Source organism: Panthera pardus, unplaced genomic scaffold (genome assembly GCF_024362965.1).
Source record: "Panthera pardus isolate Hobbes unplaced genomic scaffold, ASM2436296v1 HiC_scaffold_17, whole genome shotgun sequence".
Lineage (NCBI taxonomy): Eukaryota > Metazoa > Chordata > Mammalia > Carnivora > Felidae > Panthera > Panthera pardus.
In genome coordinates this window covers 109,282,338-109,302,991 of record NW_026526732.1, presented here as the reverse complement: position 1 = coordinate 109,302,991, position 20,654 = coordinate 109,282,338, and the positions used below count along the sequence as shown (strand labels likewise).

The 20,654-nt window shown below is 43.6% G+C and overlaps 2 protein-coding genes across 4 annotated transcripts in view; both read right to left on the bottom strand.

Moving 5' to 3' along the window:
* LOC109252608 (histone H2B type 1-C/E/F/G/I) overlaps nt 1-20,654 on the bottom strand; it is a 490,736-nt gene that overhangs the window by 172,274 nt on the left and 297,808 nt on the right. The window lies entirely within an intron of this gene.
* On the bottom strand, nt 982-14,999 carry LOC109252553 (zinc finger protein 883-like). 3 transcript variants are annotated; one of them, XM_019425123.2, is made up of 4 exons: nt 14,523-14,999; nt 13,976-14,066; nt 7,261-7,324; nt 982-4,105 (listed from the first exon to the last, which is right to left on the bottom strand). In XM_019425123.2, exon 4 carries the CDS (start codon nt 3,919-3,921, stop codon nt 1,999-2,001), a length of 1,923 nt encoding a protein of 640 aa, XP_019280668.2. In that variant the 5' UTR covers nt 3,922-4,105; nt 7,261-7,324; nt 13,976-14,066; nt 14,523-14,999; the 3' UTR covers nt 982-1,998. The 3 variants fall into 3 exon arrangements, with proteins under 3 accessions (XP_019280668.2, XP_019280670.2, XP_019280669.2); XM_019425125.2 differs by having other exon boundaries at nt 14,883-14,991; XM_019425124.2 differs by lacking the exon at nt 7,261-7,324 and having other exon boundaries at nt 14,523-14,991.

The window sequence follows — 20,654 nt, the reverse complement described above, 5'->3', positions numbered from 1 at the left end:
CTCCCTTCGTCAGTGCTCCCACAGCATCCACCCTCCCTCCATTAGGGCTCGCACGGTGGCTGCCCTCCCTCCGTCAGTGCTCCCAGGGTGACCACCCTCCCTCTCTCAATGGTCCCACAGTACCTGCCTTCCCTCTGACAATGCTCCCATGGTGCCCTTCATCCTTCCTTCAGTGAGTGCTCCCACAGCACCACCCTCCGTCAGTGCTCCCATGGCATCCATCCTCCCTCAGTCAGTGCTCCCACAGGGCCCGCCCTCTCTCCTTCTGTGCTCCCACAGCATCGACCTTTGCTCAGTGAGTGCTCCCACAGGGCCCGCCATCCCTCCATCAGTGCTCCCATGGTACCCGCCCTTCTTTAGTCAGTGGTAAACAGCATCTTCCCTTCCTCAATCAATGAAGATTATTGAACATCTACTATATTTCTACTTTGACTTAGTTTCTGTGAAGGTTCAAAACTAAGGTATAGAACCTACTTTCCATATTCCTACTGAGCATCAAGGAACCACTAGGTACTAAAAAGTCCATGTGAATAAATGTTACAGAAATGCAAAGAAAAAAGAGATGAGTGCTGATCACCATCATCACCATCATCATCACCAGCATCACTGTCATCACCATCATCATCACCATCACCACCATCATCACCAGCATCGTCACCATCATCACTGTCATCACCACCATCATCATACCATCACCACCACCATCACCATCATCATCACCATCACCACCATCATCACCATCACCATCACCACCATCACCATCATCACCCCATCATCACCATCGTCATCACCATCATCATCACCATCATCACCACCACCACCCGACACTGTGTGTGTGCCAGGCCATAAGATGAAGCTTGAAAGAGACAGGGCTGAGAAAGGTAAACAAGAAGGGTATACTAAGTGCAGTTAGCACATGGTCAGAGTGGGAAAGCGATGTTTGCTGCAGGGGGAAACAGGCTGAGAAAGCAACAACAAAAATGCCACAAGACAGCTTTATGACAGTCTTAAACTTGTGCTCAGAGTTTTTAAATCCATTGCATAATTTGCTAAAGTAGTCTCCTATTCCAAAACCATTAAATTTGCTTAGTTATCAAATTCCTTTTAAATATTGTTTCTTTGATTATAAAACAATGCACAGGCATGACAGTAAATCTGGAAAAAAATTAACTGGTCAACTTAGTATCACAGGCTTCTGAAATAAATCTTCATATTTTCAGGCTATTGTCTCTGTAGTCACAGGAAAAAGACCAGAGACCAACAGACTTTCCTAGATCAACATTCATTTTCATTCACGTGGCCTTTACATATTTAGGTGGAAATGGCAAATACACTTTCCAATTTCATCTGTTCTTAGAAATCTGCTCAAGACTTTAGAACTGCTTTCCAGTTCCTTTTCACTTGGGACATGATAGCAACCAACTGAACTTAATAGAGAAAATTTATATTGCACCATTAAGTTTGGGTGGATTCTAGGTAACCCAGCCTTTACCAATAATTTGATTCATTCTTTTTGAGGTTTTATCCAACACCATATTCTTAATCAAGAAAAGATCCCAACCTTCCTACTGCAATAATTAACAGAATTCATATTACTTTATCTCTTAATTTCCTTGAATATTCATAGTATGTTTAATTTTGGAGGACCCATGGTAATAAATAGTGTGTAGGCCATATCTTTACTGAATCCATAATGACGGCCACATCCTCACAATGTAAATCAAAACTGCTGTAGAATAAATAGGTCACAATTTAAGAATCACCTCTGTAAAAGCCTACATTGGTAATAAATAAAATAAATGTGGATCTTAAAGATCAATTAGTCAGACCTTCAAATTTTTCAGGTGAGTAAATTAAGGTTTAAAGAGGTAAAGTGACTTACCCTCAAGTAAGCAATGCACTTAGTTAGTAATAGAGCCGAGATTAGAACCCAGGACCTCTAAAACCCATAAATGCGCTCTTCCCACTAAGCCATGTGGCCACTCTAGTTGACAGTTTTCATGATCCTTCTGTTTCCCTGGTCTCCACGGCAGCCAGACTCTCAAGGCGTTCAGAGGATTTCTCTCCAGTGTGAGATTTTTCGCGTTGAACAGAAGAGTTTTGCTTAACGGTTTTCCTACAGGCAGTATGTATATTTGCTTTCTCTGCACTGTGAATTTTCTGGTGTTTTGTAAGATACGTGCTCTGGCTAAAGGCTTTTCCACATTCATTACATTTGTAGAGTTTCTCTTCAGTATGAGTCTTCTGATGTTTTTTAAGGTCCGTCCCCCGGCTGAAGGCTCTGCCACATTCACTGCATGCATAAGGCTTCTCTCCAGTATGAATGATTTGATGTTGAATGAGGCCTGAGCAGTAACTAAAGGCTTTTCCACATTCACTACATTTATAGGATTTTTCACTAGAATGAGTTTTCTGGTGATTTCTGAGGTTCGTACTCTGACTGAAGGCTTTTCCACATACGTTACACTTATAGGGTTTCTCTCCAGTGTGAGTTCTCTGATGTTGAATAAGTGCTGACCTATCACTAAAGGCTTTTCCGCAGTCACTGCATTTATAGGGCTTCTCTCCAGTATGAATTCTCTTATGTTGAATAAGGGCTGAGCAGAAACTGAAAGCTTTCCCACAATCATTACATTCATAGGGCTTCTCACCAGTGTGAGTTCTCTGATGCTGGATATGCCCTGAGCGGTCACTGAAAGCTTTCCCACATTCATTACACCTGTAGGGTTTTTCTCCAGTGTGAACCCTCATGTGTTGCGTAAGGAACGAACTCTGGGCAAAAGTTTTCTCACACTCATGACATTTATATGGTTTATCTCCTGTGTGACTCCTCTGATGTTGAGTAAGGTATGTGCTTCTGCTAAAGGTTTTGCCACATTCCTTACATTCGTAGGGTTTCTCCCCAGTATGAGTTCTTTGATGGCGAGTGAGAGCTGAGTAGTTACCAAAGGCTTTCCCACATTCACTACACTCATAGGGCTTCTCCCCGGTGTGAATTCTTTGATGCTGGATGAGGGCTGAACAGTCACTAAAGGCGTTCCCACATTCACTGCACCTGTATGGTCTCTCTCCAGTATGTGTTCTCTGGTGTTGAATCAGGTCGGAGCAGTAGCTGAAAGCTTTCCCACAGTCATTGCACTCATGAGGTTTCTCCCCAGTGTGGATGATATGATGTCGAATAAGAGCGGAGTGATCACTGAAGGCTTTTCCACAGTCGTTACATTCATAGGGCTTTTCTCCCGTATGAATTCTTTGATGTTGAGTAAGATGTGCACTCTGACTGAAGGTTTTACCACACTCACTGCATCCGTAAGGTTTCTCTCCGGTATGAATTCTCTGATGTAGAGTAAGATGCGTGCTCTGGCTAAAAGCCTTTCCACATTCAAGACATTTATAGGGTTTCTCACCAGTGTGAATTCTTTGATGCTGAGTAAGGTATGTGCTACGACTAAACGTCTTACCGCATTCAGTGCACTCATAAGGTCTCTCCCCGCTATGAATTCTCTGATGTTGAATAAGGACTGAACAAAAACTGAAGGCCTTCCCACATTCATTGCATTTGTAGGGCTTTTCCCCTGTGTGAGTCTTCTGATGGTTTGTTAGGTGGGAACTCTGGTTAAATCCCTTTCCGCATTCGTTACATCTGTAGGGTCGCTCTCCAGTATGCGTTCTTTCATGCTGAATAAGAGTGGTGTGGTCTCTTAAGGCTTTCCCGCATCCACTACATTCACAAGGTCTCTTTCCATCACACTCCCTTTGTACAATTAAGTCTGAGTTTTGTTGGAAGATTCTCCCACGTGTAGCATGTTCACGAACACACTGTTCTGCAGGCACACACTGCTCCGAAACTATCGATTGTACAGTGACAGCTTTTCCAAATTCATTAGCTTCTATACCTCTTTCTTGGGCGGGAATTTCCATGCAGGTGACTTTGTCTTGTCCCAGATGTGCTGATTCTTAAACTGTTCTCTGGGTCTCCAGGTACCTCCCAATACAGACTTTATCTTTGTAAGTTCTTCCGTGTTTATTCCTCGGGATGGAATTTCTTTGAAAATGTCCTGCTGCTGTAGTGTTGACTTCTCGGCCTCAGGTCCAGACTTGCCGTCTGCAAGACATGAAAGTCCAAAGCTGGAATATAAGAAGCTGCTCTGTGAGGAATGGGGTCATGAAGCTGTAAACACTGAGATCATAACAACAGGGCGATGTAAATATTACCTGCTCTCTGGGGAGGAAATGCTAGTGGTGTGAAGGGGTTGGAGCTAAATCAAAGTGACCGAAGGGAATGGAGCAAACACGGTCAGGTGAGAAGGTGGTTCAGGAAAAGCCTAAACTGAAGAGATTACAAAAAAGAAGAACATGAAGATGAGGAGGTATTAGGAAAGGAGAACTGTGATCAAAGAGAAATGGCTTCTAGGGAGTCTTCTGTGAGAAAAGTACTTAGTCAGCATTGAAACTATTATCCCAAAGCCCGTTAAGAGCTCTTTAAATGTCTCTTTAAAAAACCTTTTCTTTTGGGGCGCCTGGGTGGCTCCGTCAGTGAAGTGTCTGACTTCAGCTCAGGTCATGATCTCACGATTCGTGGGTTTGAGCCCCGTGTCGGGCTCTGTGCTCACGGCTGGGAGCCTGGAGCCTGCTTCCGATTCTGTGTCTCCCTCTCTCTCTGCCCCTCCCCCACTCGCACTCTATCTCTCTCTCAAAAATGAATAAACGTTAAAAAAAAGAAAATTTTTCTTTTTGAGCCTGATGTTGGGTGCAGAGATTACATAAAAAGAAAAGCTTAAAAACAACAACAACAAAAACATTTCTTTTAAATTTGTTTTTTTGACTTACACAAAACAATACTTTTACCTAATTCCCCTTTGGTGAATAACTGCTACTGACATTACTGTTTTACATTTAATGTAAGAAGAGGGAAAGAAAAGGAAAGTTTGAATAGGGAGAAATCTACTCTTTTGCAATGAAAAATAATTCTCATGGCTTTCCAAGGACAACGTATTTCTTTTTTACTCTCAGTCATGGACAGAAAGACAAGAAACACTATGAATAGAAGACAAACAAGAGAGATGACCCTTCATCTTCTATGTTAGCGTGTCTAGAAGTAGTCTTTAATTATGGGTTCACGCTTAAGACCGAGTTACCGATGTGCTGGTTGAAAGTTAAGTGCTTGTGTGTAAGGACATGATAAATGATGGGTTTCATCGCAGGACTGCTGGGCACGGACTTGGCTGTTTCATTAGACGACCCCCAAGTGTTAGCACCTATGCAGTCTTTTACTTTGGGCTGGTAAGGTTCCCCAGAAGGGATAGTAAGCAGATTTGTTCACTTAAACATCTGTTTTCAGTGATCACGGCATATCACAGGCAAGCATTAAACACAAGGAATTAGTGGTCTTATTAACTGTATTCCCAACATTCAACGTTCATTCCTCATGTAACCCATCATTCCTTCTCCTGCCCCCAAAGTCTTTCTTTCCTTCCTGATTTTGCCCACCTAAATCTTGACCATATTTTAGAGCCCCACTCAAATTACATAAGCCCCATGACAGTCTTAACTCCCATTTTCCGGATCTCCCACAATATTTACTGTACTGTTTCAATTTCTAATTTCAATACCTAAAAGCCATGCCTTTTGTTGTTTACCCCTTATCTGATGTGCACATATTTGTGTCTCCAGAGTTACTGTTTCTTGTCTTGGGGGGAAAGAAACTTGGAAGACTCTTTTGGCTGTGGAGCTAACAGTTATTGAATTTATTCCGAGCTGACCCACAATATTGACATAGTTAATTCTCCTAAAAACCCCGTGAGGTGGAAAACAGGATCTTACTTTAAGGGAGGTTCAGGGTGCTGAAGTCACTTGCCTCAAGATACACATAAGCCAGAATTCCAGAGTTGAATCTTAATCTCTGCTGCCCTAGGGAGCTGCCTGATGGAGCAGAGGATAATGGGTAAAGACACAGAAAATCCAGAGCTTTAATCCCACTTTTCTGTGACTATCTGTGTGACATCAGGGAAGCCCTCCCATCTGGCCTCTTTCCAGTCCTCAATACCACTTACGGTGTGAATTTTTTCCAAATACTTAAGTTCTTCTCCTACTTTTGAGACGGAGGTCCTTCGTGAGCTGACCCATCACCAGTCAGCCTCACCATTTGTCACTCTCACACACACCCTACGCTCCAGCCACCCTGTGTCCACTTCCTAGCACTTATCAAGTCTCTCACGTCTCCCTGCACTTGATCTTTTGTCCAGAACTGCCCTTGAACCACCTACTGTTTGCTATGCCGATTCCTGCTCATTCTTCAGGATTCAGTTCTAACGTCACCCGTTCTAGGCTCCTTATCTATGTTCTCTTAGCCTCTGTCATCATAAAATAATTGTTCCTACAAATAATAACAGCTAATGTTTAACAAGCACTTATGCTTTGAACAATCACTGTTCTAAGTACTTTACATGTATTTAATCACTTATCCTTTACTGGAACTCCACGGGTAGAAGCTATTTTTGTCTCCATTTTACGAGTGAGGGAAGGGGCATAAACCCATAAAGCCCTGTGCACCGACCTCTAGCCACGTGTGGCTGCTGGACACCAGAAACATGGCCACGCCAAACTGAGCTGTACGCTGTGTAAAATACACACCAGATTTTGAAGATTAAAAAAAAAAAAAGGAAAATGTCCCATTAATAACTTTTTATATTGATTACGTGTTAAAAAGTTTTACGCATACGGGATTCAATAAAAGATATCCTTAAAGTTAATTCTACTTGTTTCTCATTACTTTTCTTAAACATGACTACTAGGAAATTTTTTAAATGACACATGTGGTTTGCATTATATTTCTACTGGTCATGTTGGCTTAGAGAGTTTAGGGCATTTGTGCAAAGGCTGCACAGCTAGTAAGTGGCAGAGCCAGGATTAAAGCCAGCCCCAGAGCCCCTTCTTCACCACTGCTCCCATGCTGTGTCCGCACTACTCCATCACGGCACCCACCAGTGTTTTCACTGGACGTTGAGCTTCTGGAGGTCACGGACTAAAGTCTTTAACCTCCGAGCCCTCAACTCCTGGCATGGTTTTTGGCGCACAGACTATGCCTGACGAATGCTTGGTGAGTGGACAAATGCTGGTGGTTTTCTTATGAGAACGCCCCAATGACAGCCGTTTTTAAAGATAAGTCCGGCCAGGTGTGTGCGTGTTTGTTTGTTGTTGTCCATGCTAGAGATTTAAAACACAACCAGCAGAAACGAAGAGTGCCTTCGAAGAACTCACTAGCAGACTGGACACCGTTGACAAGACCGTCTCCAAGAGAATGCAGCAACGGGACCCCCAAAACCTAAAAAGCAAAAAGCATAAAGTCGGAAAAAAAACCAGAACAGACCCTTGGGAACCCTGTCCCAGGTATCTCTTCGTCTGGCTGTTCATCTGTAACCTTTATCGCATCCTTGACAATCCACTAAATGGTCAACCTAAGCGTTTCCCTGGGTCCCGTGGGCTGTCCTGGCAGATGATCTAATCCAAGGAGGGAGGTCATGGGACCCTCTGACTTGTAGCCAAGTCAGACGGGTCGTGGGCAATCCGGGGACCCGCTACTTGCCACCGGCATCTGAAGTGGGGGGGCCGTCCTGTGAGACTGAGCACGTACCCCCTGGGGTCCTCGCTAGCTCTGATTAGGGTCCGAACTGAACTGGACACCCAGCTGGTGTCACAGAGAATTGCACATTTTACCATTATAATAATGCCTCCTGATTATCTTTCTCCTTCCAAGTATTTTTAGGATACCTCTGCTTTTGGTGCTCGCTTCGGATACTTCTGTTTTGGAATAAATGACTGAATGAATAAACCTTTATTCTTTCAACCAATATTTATTGAACCCGGTGCTCAATACTGACAATACAGAGCTTAACAAAACATGGTACCTGATCGCACAGAGCTGAGTGTCTAGGAGATAAACAATAACCAAATAGTCACACAAACAAATATGTAACTATAGTTGTGACAGGTGTCATAGAGAAGAGTCGTGTGAGGCCATGAGCGTCTTTAATAAGGCGATCTGACCTGGTCGGGGTTTCGGCGGGGTTTACTTGAAGAGACGATGCTGGGCTAAATCCCGAGGGATCAGTAGGAGTCACCGGGGCGACAAGATAAAGAAAAGCGCCCCAAGCAGAGGAAGCAGCAGCTGGTGCGAAGGCAGCATCACTCTAGGGGACACGTGAGGGTGAGACGCTGAAGAAGGCCGCGTGCACGGAGCAGACAAGGTGTATGAATGAACGGGGGGGTGTGGGGTGGGTGGAGAATGCCACTGCAGGGGGAGAGGCCAGCTCTGGGAGGTCACAGCCCGGGCAAGAGCATACAGTCTTCAACCTGACACAGGAAGAAGCCATCTCGAGGAGGGGACAGAAGATGACAAAAGCAGATCTGGGTGCTAGAAAGGCTCTCTCTCTGGCAGGGAGTAGGGAGGCGGAAAGGCCAGAATGGACACGAAACAGTACTGGTGTGGATGCTGCAGAAATCTAGGCGAGATGAGAATGCGGATTAGAGAAAGTGAGCAGAGACAGAAAGAAGGGACACATTGGCAATACGCGTAGGAGGCAACGTTGACAGGGCGTGGTGACAAGCTGGACACGCGGGCGAGACAGAAGGGGCTGTAACGGTGCACTTCCGGGTCTCTGGCTAACGTGACTGGGAGATGGGCCTCTTTACCATGACAAGGCACACTGACAGACGACCAAGCGTGTCTTTTGGATTTTTTTTTTTCCGATTGTTGCCAAAGCGATTAAGTTCTTCAGGATGAAGGAAAATGACACCAGATGGAAATTCTGATCCCCACAAAGAAATTTAAAGTATTAGAAATGGTAAATATCTGGGTAAATTAAAATGTAAGAGCTTGCTTTTATCTAATTTTTTATCATACATACGACTATGTAAAGGAAAAATTATAACACTGCCTAGTACAATTCATAACATATGTACAGGTAATACATGAGCCAGCTAGAACAAAAGAATGGAGTGTGGTAATTGGACCTATGTGGTTGTAAGGTTTCCACATTTTTGCGGGAAGTGAAATGTTAATGCTAAGAAGACTGAAGAATTAAGGATGTATATTGTAATCCCTAGAGGAACTGCTAAAAATAATAATGAAAAGGAGAACAGCTCCTTTTAGCACAGCTAAAAAGCTAATAGGAAAACTTAAAACAAATATCTAAAAGTATTTAAATGGTCCACAAAACAGAAGAAAAGGAAAATCAGGGGAAAACAAAGGGATGAACAATGGTGAGACAAACCCAAACGTACCAGTAATTACAGTAAATTCAAATAGTCGAAACCAGGGGTTGACAAATTATGGCCTGAGGGCCAATCTGGCCGATACCGGTTTCTGAAGATAAAGTTTTACTGGATCATAGCTGCACCCATTCATTTACACACTGTCTACCGTGGCTTTCTCTTTTTTTTTTTTTTTTAACGTTTATTTATTTTTGAGACAGAGAGAGACAGAGCATGAACGGGGGAGGGTCAGAGAGAGGGAGACACAGAATCTGAAACAGGCTCCAGGCTCTGAGCTGTCAGCACAGAGCCCAACGCGGGGCTCGAACTCACAGACCGCGAGATCATGACCTGAGCCGAAGTCGGCCACCCACCCGACTGAGCCACCCAGGCGCCCCCCCGCAGCTTTCTCTTTATTGGCAGAGTTGAGTGAATGGCCCACCAAGGCTGGAGTATTTACCATTTGGCTCTTAAAGAAAAAAGCCTGTCTAATCCCCCTCTAAGCTCTCCGATTAAAAGGCAGAGATCAAGATAGAGAAGACAAACTATATACTTTCTACAAGAGACATTACTTCCTATGTGAAGTCATAGATCAAGGGTAAATGGATAGAGACAGATTTATTATGCAAACTGTAAGAAGGCTGGATGGCTATATTGTCAGATAATAACAGATTTCAAGATAGAATATTGTCAGAGCTGAAAAGGGACGTTTCTTAATGTTCAACAGCCATCTCTCAACAATTGACCAAATGCACTTTAAAAAACAGTAAGGACACAGAAGATCTGAATGACGTTGCCAGACACCTTGACCTGTTTGCTATTTAGTACACAAATCCAACGACTGCTGAATCCACACTTTAAGTCCCCAGGGGCATTCACTAGGACAGACCAGATGCCAGGCCAGAACAATACTCAGTAGGTTTAAACAGATGGGAATCAGCAGCCGAGCTGAGACTTGCCCTTCTAGCCACAATGAACTTCTAGCCACGGTGAAATAACAAGAAGCAGGTTTATCCTCCTGCCTGGAACAACCAAGAAATATATGAACAATGACAAAACTTGAGGTGACAATATGGATTTCGACAGAGGACAAAATATATAAAACAATGGTAAGATACCAGACGTCCAGTAATAACGGTGACCCCTGCCCTGGTGTGGTAGGCAGCCTGTGAGATGACCCTCAATGACCCGGGACCCATTCCCAGCCTTGTGTAATTCCCTTCTCTTGAGTAACACGCGTCAACCAATAAAATATTGCAACACTGAGGGAATGATGAGGTTACTAAAGAATGTTATTTCCGTCCTGGTAGTGGACTCTTTCTCTTGCTGACTCTGAAGAGGCTGAAACACTGGAGGTCTGTGTGGCACGGAGCCGAAGGTGGCCTCCATCCACGAGCCGACAAGAAGCTAAGTTCCTCGGTCCAAGAACTCAACAAACCGAATCCTGCCAACAACCACTTAAGTAAGTTAGGAAGTGAATCCTTCCCCGCTTGAGCCTTCGGATAAGATCCCAGACCTCGCTGATGCCTTGATTGCAGGCCTTGCAAAAGACCATGAAGTAAAGGATCCAGTTAAGCCATGTTCCATTCCTGACCCTGGGATAATAACGCATGTTGTTTTAAGCCTGCGAAGTGTCGGGGGTGACTTGTTATATAGCAAGAGATAACTAATCTCTCCAACTGCCTGCCTGCAGAGTTTCCAGGCTGTAGCATAGGGTTAGGGGATCCATATGTAAGAACTGAACAGGGGGAGTGTGGAGTCTGGGGAGGCCCATGTGGCCAGAGTTTGCTGAACAGAGTAGTGAGAAAAGAGACTTGTAGAGAGAATTCTGGAGATCTTCAGAGGGCCCCCCTTGAGTATATAGCAAGGTGTACATCACCATATGCGTGTGAGGAAACTACTCAAGGCCAGGAAAAGAACTACTTAAACGTATTAGAGGTAACGGTGCACAGAGCTCACACAGGGCCCATTTTGACAGCCAAACTAGGAAACTGCACGATACACGAAATACTGCATTGAATCCACAGAACGGTCGTCTTAGTATGAGGAAAAAATTAGCCCTAGGCTGAGAACTGCTTTGATCCCACTTAACAAATCTTAAAAGCAAGACCTGGAAGGATCAAATTGTTTCCAAGTATCCCAGATAAAAGCTCAGAAATACCTTTAGGAACACAAAACTACCTAGCACTCAAAAAGAAAAATTTATAATGCTTGGCATCCAAACAAAGATCACTAGAGGAAAAAAAAGAATAAAATTACAACCCACAATGAAAAAGAATCAGTCAAATGAAACTAATCTGAATGAACAGAGGTGAGAATTACAATTAATACAGCTACAGTCCACGTGTCCAAATAAGTAGAGAGCAGTGGAGGAAATTTAAAAAAAGGTTCAAACAGAATTTCTAGAAATAAAAGACTAATGATCAAGATGAAAAATGCACTGATGGGTCAATGGCAAAGTAGACACTGCAAAAGTAAAGGTTAGTGAACTTCAGATAGCAACAGAAACATTCCAAAAATAAATAAATTTTTTTTTAAAAGAAGGAACAGCGTATCAGTGAGGTGGGGGGCAAATTTAAACAGACTAATATTTGTGCACTTGAAATCTACAGACTGGGGGGGTGGGGCAGAAAAAGTATGTCAGGAAATAGTGGCCGAAAACTGTACAAATCTGATGAAAACTACAGACCCGCAGACCCAAGAAGTTCAACAAATTCTAAGCTCAGAAACACGGCGAAAACTAAACCAATGCATGTAATAATCAATTTAGTCAAAACTAGTGATAAAGAGAAAATCTTAAAAATCAGCCAGAGAGAAAAAAGACACATTGCATACAGAAGAACACAGACAACACGTCAGAAACCATGCAATCAAGAGGACGATGGAGGAACTTCTTTAAAGTTCTTACAAAGAGAAAACACCTGTCACCTTAGAGTTGTATATACAGAGGAAATGCCTTTCAAAAATGAAAGTAAAATAAAGGCATTTTTCAGATGTAAGAAGACTGAGATCATTCACAATATATTCTCTGAGAAAAATGGAATTAGCAACCAGTCACAACAAGATATCCAGAAAAATCGCCATATAATTAGAAATTAAACAGTGCTAAATCAATTATTCAAGAAATTATTATTTTTTAAATTTTTTAAGAAGTGTATTTATTTGGCAAGAGAGAGAGCAAGTGCATGTGCAGGCACAAGCAGGGGAGGGACAGAGAGGAGGAGAGAGAATCCCAAGTAGGCTCCGCACCATCAGCGTAGAGCCCGATGTGGGGATCGAACTCGCAAACTGCGAGATCATGACCTGAGCGGAGATCACGAGTCAGGTGCTTAACAGACTGTGCCACCCAGGAGCCCCTTTATTTATCTTCTTATCAAGTTATAAGAAATGTAAGAAAATATTTTGAACATAATGATAACATACATAACAAATCAAAATTTGTGAGCTATAGCTATAGAAGCACTGAGTAGAACTGTCCAAAATAACTTCGGAAATGAGGAAAACTTTCTGTCCCTGGGCTGTCAAATACAGCAGTGGCCATAAGGATTTGAAATATGGCTAGTATAAGTAAGGAGGTGAGCGCTTAATTTCATTTCATTTTAATTAATTTAACTTTAAATAGCTACCTATGGCTAGGGGGTTCTTCAATCGGGACAATACAGTTCTAGATCTTGATTTGGTAGATGTTTCACAACCATAAACAATTGTTGAAACTCAAACCATTCAAATAAAATTGATGAAGATAATTGTATGTAAAATACACCTCAAAGCTGGGCAAAAAATAGGAAGGGTACAGTTGCAAAGGTGTATAAACTATGAAGAGGGAGAAGGGAAAATTAAAGGTCTTGGAAATGTAGGATGGATGGGATCCAAGGCGCAGACAGAAGGGCAGACAGCCCTCTACTAACATGGGAGGGATGAAGAATGTGATGACACAGATCTGGGCAGATTTATGTTGGTTTCAGGAGGGTGAAAGGGTTCTCAGCCGAGAGACTGTATTTTCCTTGCCATCTGTGAAGAAAATAGAGCGGTTCAAGGTTTGAGGAGGCCAGAACTGAAATCTTCCTTACACACAACCACAGAGTTTTGTTTCTGTTTTCAGTGATTATTTTGTTTTCAATGATTTTTCTATAAAGGCAACTACCATCGAAATCAAGGTACTTTGTTCTGAGTTTTTACTAAGATTCGGTCAGTTTTTTGTTTTTTTGTTTTTTTTTTTGGGCCTGAGTTGCAGTGCGTTCCTTTTTCTTTCTCCTTTATTCTAAAGTTAGGGCATTATATAGCCTTAAGAATTATGTACGTTAGTTTTACCCATTTCATAAATTTCATTTCAGGATAGAAATGAGGGCATTCTACAATACTTGTGATAAAAAAGGGCCTGCTGAGTCTGAAAAAGTGGAGAACCACGGATACGCTGGGTCATTTAACCTCACAGCAACTCCCTGATAAAGTTACTCAAAAAAGTTAAGTAACTGGTCTCAGGTCACCGCACAATCAATAAATCTCAAACCAGCATTCAAATTCAGACCGGTTTGCTTTTCAAAACCAGGCTGAATGAAAACTTATGTTCACAGAAAAACCTGTACCTGAACATTTAGAGCAGCATGATTCATAGTTACCAAAACAGGGAAACAATCTAAATGTTCTTTAACAGGTAAGCAGATGAAAAACAAACAAACTACCGTCTATTTAGTGGAATATTACTGAGCGATACGGAACTCACACAAGACAAATGAGTCTCCAAGGCCTGGTGCTGAGTGACAGAAGCCAGCCCCAGGAGGTTATACAGAGTCAGATTCCATCTCTAGGACGTTCTGGAAAAGACAAAAGGAGAGAGATGGGGCACGGTCTGCGGCTACCGGCGGTTAGCAGTGGGGGGCAGGGGTGACTACGGTAAAGGCAGCAGTGGCGGCAGGGGTGACCACGATAAAGGCAGGTGTGTGGCGAGCATCCTGCCGGTGCTGGTGGCTGCACCTGTCCGTACAGCTGTTAGATCGGCACGCCCCCCTGCGGTACGGTGACTTTGAAACTGATCAAACCAGGCCTTCTTCCTTGAACCGCGAAGGATAAAAGGCCGGCGTGGGAGGAGGGGTCCCGGGGAGCGACACCGGAGGGGCTTTGCTCGGGGCTCCACACAGATCCCACCTGTCTCCCCACCTTCGCGAAGAGCTCCTCCCCTCGTGCTGAGTCCCCAGGGAAGCGACAGGACAGCTGTGTCCCCACGTCCTGGGCCCACCTCACCCCCACACCCCGCCCGGCCGAGGTCTCACCTCTCCCGCCGGGGCCTCTCGCAGGCTGCCTCCCGGCGCTACCGCAGCTCTGCTCCCTCAATGGCTCGGGGGGGGGGGGGGGGGGCGAGTCCCCTCCGCTCCTCCCTGCGGGACCCCCAGGCCGCGCGTGGGACCACCAGGGCCGCCAGCGCCGGGCTCCGAGGCCCGGAGGCCGCCTCACCCGGGAGACCGAGCCCCTCGAAGACACCGCGCAGATCCGGGCCCGGGGGGGTGGGCGTGCCGAACCCCGACCCCGCCCGTCTCGAGGGCCACAGCTGGCTCAGGTGAAAAGGCGACTCCCCGCCCCTTCCGAAAGGGCAAGGCCCTGCGAAACTTCGGGGCCTGCGGGACCTGACCCACCAGTCCCGAGCCAGGGGCACCGACTACCGGGTCCCGGTCCCAAAGGAACTACGCCTGAGCAGCTCTCGGCTCCACAGGACCCGCTCTTTCTCCGCAAACATTTCCCAGCCACGTCTGCGGCTGCGCGGACTCGGCGGGAGGGGGGGGGGGGGGGGCGGGTCTGCAGACGTCCACGTGACCCTAACTGGGCGGGGTCTGGGCGTGGCCGCTGGGGAGCCGGACTTGTCTGGGAGAACGTTCGGTATACTGTCCGGGTCTGGTCGGTGCGGCACAGCCTCGGGGAGTGGGGTTTTCTTGAGTAACTCGCGTGCAGTTTAGTTCCTCGGTTTTACAGCACTGACTCTGCTCTCGTAAGCGAAGGAGAAAGGAAGCCTCCTGCTATCGTCCCTCGACATACATTGAACCACTAAAATCCCAGAGCCACAGGAAAATCAGATTCCATAGCAACAGGCAATGATTATTAAACGCATACTGTGTGCCAGGCACTCTTCTCCGCGCTTTGTATGTATCATCTCGTTTGAGAAAGCGAAGTCAGCTCTGCCATTAACCAGACTCAGATGACACGGATAGAGCCTGCTGCAAAGTTAACAGCAAATATTTCTCCCCAATTGGTCATACATATTGCAGTTGTGAAATTTCACAGTTTTTTTTTTTTAATTTTTTAATCTTTATTTTTGAGAGAGAGAGACAGCGTGTGAGCAGGGAGGAGCAGAGAGAGAGGGAGATACAGAATCGGAGCTGTCAACACAGAGCCTGACGTGGGGCTTGAACTGTGAGATCAGGACCCGAGGTGAAGTTGGAGGCTTAACCGACTGAGCCACCCAGGCGCACAATGATCCTCTTTAAAGATTTCCTACGTTCTTACTAATGGTATGCCCACCTTTGCCTTGCTACTCCTTTTTTTTTTTTTTTTTTTTTTTTTAAGAAAAAACTAGTGAGAAATCTTCTTTGCTAAAATCAGAGACCGTCAGAAACTATTTGACATCGTTCTCAGGATACATCAACATCCCACTCTTGCCAGGGGAATTCGAGCCATTTTCAACAGAAACAATCTCTATTTCCAAACCGGGTGCAGAGCTTCAGATACAGCATTTTCACACACAACATGTCACGTTTATGTTAACTTGGAGATTTCTAAAACAACAGGCCTGTGTCTATTTTTTAATCCAGACCGACCTTGCATTGAGCCGATCAAAAAAAAAAAATACTGCTTTATTTAATTTTACCTAAAATTTACTCTTCCTCGAAATCCTACAATAACCCTGCTTCATTCTTTGTGAGATGTTCCATGTTTCTACTGGTAAAGGTCTACCTTGTTCAGTGAATGAATAAACCGAATTTTGTTGGACTATACATTTATTCCTGGTAGTCCTTATCAGATGTGTTTTAGCACATTTCACCTCAAAACATAAGCTCCAACAGAGACTGGCACATTGTAGATAATCAAATAATTTTTGAATAAGTGATTGATGTCATTATTATTAACCTCATTTTACACATGAGAAAACGGTCTCAGAGAGGTTAAATACCTTGCCCAAGGTCACCCATGATTTGGCTACAGGAGCTCACTTTTTTTTTTTTTTTTACAGGAGTTCACATTCTTAATTGTTGCGCTGTGTGCCCTAATGCTCACCCAAGATAGGTGGTGCTTAAAATTTCACAACTAGCAAATGGCCAAACTAGGATTAGAGTCCATGTCTAATCCCAGTCCAATTATTCTCCTCCTCTATCTACTGTGGGGTGTGTGTGTGTGTGTGTGTGTGTGAGAGAGAGAGAGAGAGAGAGAGATGTACACTCTAGCTCATCTGCTCATCTGCCTGACCTTGGATAGACACCGATATTTTTACCAATAACAATATCTCCAAGATCCAAACACTGTCATATTTAAGATGGAAAGTCTCAGATTCCATCCCTCGGTAAGGTATAGCCTTGATGTTGCTTGTTCATTCTAACAGTGAAGGAGGTGAGTGAAAGGGCCCAGCACTGAGAAGCACCTTGGTGGCTGTAAGAAGTCAGTAATGAGCAGAGAAGAACACCTCCTGGTGCTGAACAAGTGTCATCTCCGAAAACGTCTTGTTCCTCCTTCAGTGGATGAACCTGAAAAGACAACCATCAATGGATTCGTCTGATCGTCTCTCTACATTTCTTGAGTCTCATATCCTTACATCTAATCAAGCCTCCGAGAATGGGCGGGATTTTGAGACCCCTCAGTGTGAGGCACTCTCTCGGCAGATGACAAAAGGAACATCTGAAAGAAATTAGGGACAGTTAAGAGAGTCAAACACAGCTCAGAATTATCTAGAACGTCAATGCTCCCAAATGAAAAATTGCCATGAAGATTCAAATAAAGCAAAATTGGAAAAACAAAAGCAATTCTATCTGGAAAAATTAAAAACTACAAAAGCATTGTCCGCATAAACTGGGAAAGATGAAGGCTCATGACCTTCAATAAGGCCACAGAACATGGCAATGTATGTACATACAAGTGTGTATTGTGTGTGTGGAGAGAAATTGATGGGGCTGAGCTTGACTCTGGACCCTACAGTCTTGCAAATCTAAATAAAGAGCTCATTTTACAAACTTCTCAAGAACGTGTGCATGTTTTAAAGAAAAAAAAAAATCACATGATCTGAAAGAGAAATAATAGAAATCAATGGGCTGTTCACATAACATTTTTTTCAAATATTTATTGAGAGTATTTTTAAGTATACAGGTGAACGATGTGACAAATGTATACACTTGAGTAAGCACCATCCCCCATCATGATCCAGAACACTTCTGTGTCTCCAGAAGGTTCCCTGTGTTCCCTTGCAGGCAGGATCCCTCTATAGAACATTTTAATGATTTCCCATTGAATATATGAAACCAGAAAAAAATTTTTTTAACGTTTATTTATTTTTGAGACAGAGAGAGACAGAGCATGAACGGGGGAGGGGCAGAGAGAGAGAGAGACACAGAATCTGAAACAGGGTCCAGGCTCTGAGCAGTCAGCACAGAGCCCGACGCGGGGCTTGAACTCACGGACCATGAGATCATGACCTGAGCCGAAGTCGGCCGCTTAACCGACTGAGCCACCCAGGTGCCCCGAAACCAGAAAATTTTTATTAACATATTTGGATCATTGATTCTATAATAAAAATTTATATGCTATTTTGTTAGAAGCTATGTCTCTTGGCATTTGTTAACCAACTTTAACTGATTTTGCCAATGAAAAATAACATTATTGACTCTTACGTAATCCAACTACCCCAAATGCCAGCTGCTAGAGTTGTACCAAAATAACCATCATCTCATTACCTCATCAATGAATGGATCAAATTGAAGTTAATGGGAGGTGCCTGGGTGGCTCAGTCGGTGGAGCGTGTAACTCTTGATCTCAGAGCTGTAGGTTCAAGTCCCACATTGGGCATAGAGATTACTTATTTTTTTATTTTTTTTAATGTTTATTTATTTCTGAGACAGACAGAGACAGAGCATGAGTGGGGAAGGGGCAGAGAGAGAGGAAGACACAGAATCCGAAGCAGGCTCCAGGCTCCCAGCTGTCAGCACAGAGCCTGATGCGGGGCCGAACTCACAAAGCATGAGATCATGACCCGAGCCCAAGTCGGTCACTCAACCAACTGAGCCACCCGGGCGCCCCGGGTATAGAGATTACTTAAAAAAAATAGAACATTTTAAAAATGAGAGCGGGCAGAGGAATTATTGAAAATATTGAAATGAACGGGATGTTAATTTAATATGTTCATTTCAAACTTTTATCTATTTATTTAAAAGTGTATGGCCCAGGGGTGCCTGGGTGGCTCAGTCGGTTAAGCATCCAACTTTTGATTTCAGCTCATGATCTCATGGTTCAAGTTCAAGGCCCACGTCGGGCTCTGTGCTGGCAATGTGGAGCCTGCTTGGGATTCTGTCTCTTTCTCCCTCTCTCTCTGCCCCTCCCCCACTCACACTGTTTCTGTCTCTCTGAAAACTAATAAACTTTAAAAAATAAAATAAAATAAAATATATGGCCCCGGGAACTTCAGTTAGGTGGAATCAATAGATATTGTTAACTTTATATGTTTTTCCCCCCATAAATATTAACTGATCCTCTCAATGGGCCAGGCACTGTGCTAAGTACCAGAACACAGAAGCGTGGACTCTATCAAATATGACGTGGTCTGTGTATTAATTTAAAAAATAAAAGCACAACCGAACAAATGCCTGGAGCATTGTTTCGCCACCCACCATATGTATATATACACACACAGGCCAATGTCCCTGATGAATATAGATGCAAAAATTGTCAACGAAATATTAACAAACCAAATTCAACACTACATTAAAAGGATCATACACCATGATCAAATGGGACTTTTCCCTGGGACGCAAGGATGGTTTAACACACACAAATCAATAAACCACATTAATAGGATGAAAGACAAAAATCGTGTTATGATCTCAACAGATGCAGAAAAAGCATCAGACGAAACTCAACACGTTTTCATGATAGAAAACACTCACATCGGGTATAAGATGAACACACCTCGACATAATAGAGGCCGTATATGAGAAACATGCAGCCAACATCGTACTTGATGGTGGAAGGTTGAAAGCTTTCCCTCTGACATCAGGAACAGGCAAGAGTGTCCCCTCTCACCATTCTTTTCAACATAGTACCGGAAGTTCTATCCAGTAAGGCAGGAAAATGAAACAAAAGGCATCCAAATCAGAAAGGAAGAAGGAAAATCGTCTGTTTGTTGATGATATGATCTTGTATACAGAAAAAATGTCACACAGTCCCCAAAAATGGCTGGAATGGGAGCACCTGGGTGGCTCAGTCCGTGAAAAGCCTGACTCTTGATCTCAGCTCAGGTCTTGATCGCAGGGCTGTGAGTTCAAGCACTGCGCTGGGCTCCACGCTGGGCACCTACTTAAAAAAACTGAAGTTAATGGAAGTTTAACTTGTATTTTCCATTTAATGTTATTGAACACTAGCCTAAAGATTAGACAAATAACTTGTATACGTTGCCATTGTTTCTGTTGTCAACGTATGGCTGTATTATAACTGTTGCCATATAATTTAGGGTATATTTTAAATTGTGTTTGAATTCACACTGCTTAATAACAGCCAACTAAAACCAAATAGAAGTAAGTCTGGGGAGAGATGAGGGAATCAAGTTTCACAACTCATCATGTTTAGGTCCTTTCTGGTTTCTTTCTCAGATGCTGAGGGGATCTCAAGGGAACTCAGATTTACGATCATCTTACCTTCTGACCTGAGGCCCAATCTCTTAAAATGATGTGACCTTACTGAAATATGGATAATTAGGATCCATTCATGAAGCATGATGACGTGGTACTTTTTAAACCAAGTGCCAAGTAATAAGAAATAGGCTCAGAGATAACTAACTGTGTGTCTTTCCTAATCTTCTACTTCTTTACTAGTATGTTCAAAGGAGAGAAGATAGTCTTCAAAAAGCACATGCCTAGATCCTGAAGAATTTATTCTTATAAAACACACCTTGAAAATCACTCTCTTCCCATGTTGTCTTTCCGTCTTAGATAAGATCCTGTGGTGTTGGAGATGAGGAAGTGAAGAGAAGCATAGTGATGAATGGATGGCTCTGTGTTGGGGATGAGGAAGTGAAGCATAGTGGAATGAATGGCTCTGTTTAGGGGTTCAGCCATTTAAAAGATGTCCCCTTGCTTCTTCAGGTCCTCTGGAATTGTCTCTGTCACGGGTGGGAAGACTTATGTGATAGATACTTGGATTCCCGGCTTCTCTGAATA

Excerpts from the sequence above, each read along its gene's own strand:
- LOC109252553 (XM_019425123.2), bottom strand. The coding sequence starts at position 3,921 with ATGGAAATTCCCGCCCAAGAAAGAGGTATAGAAGCTAATGAATTTGGA.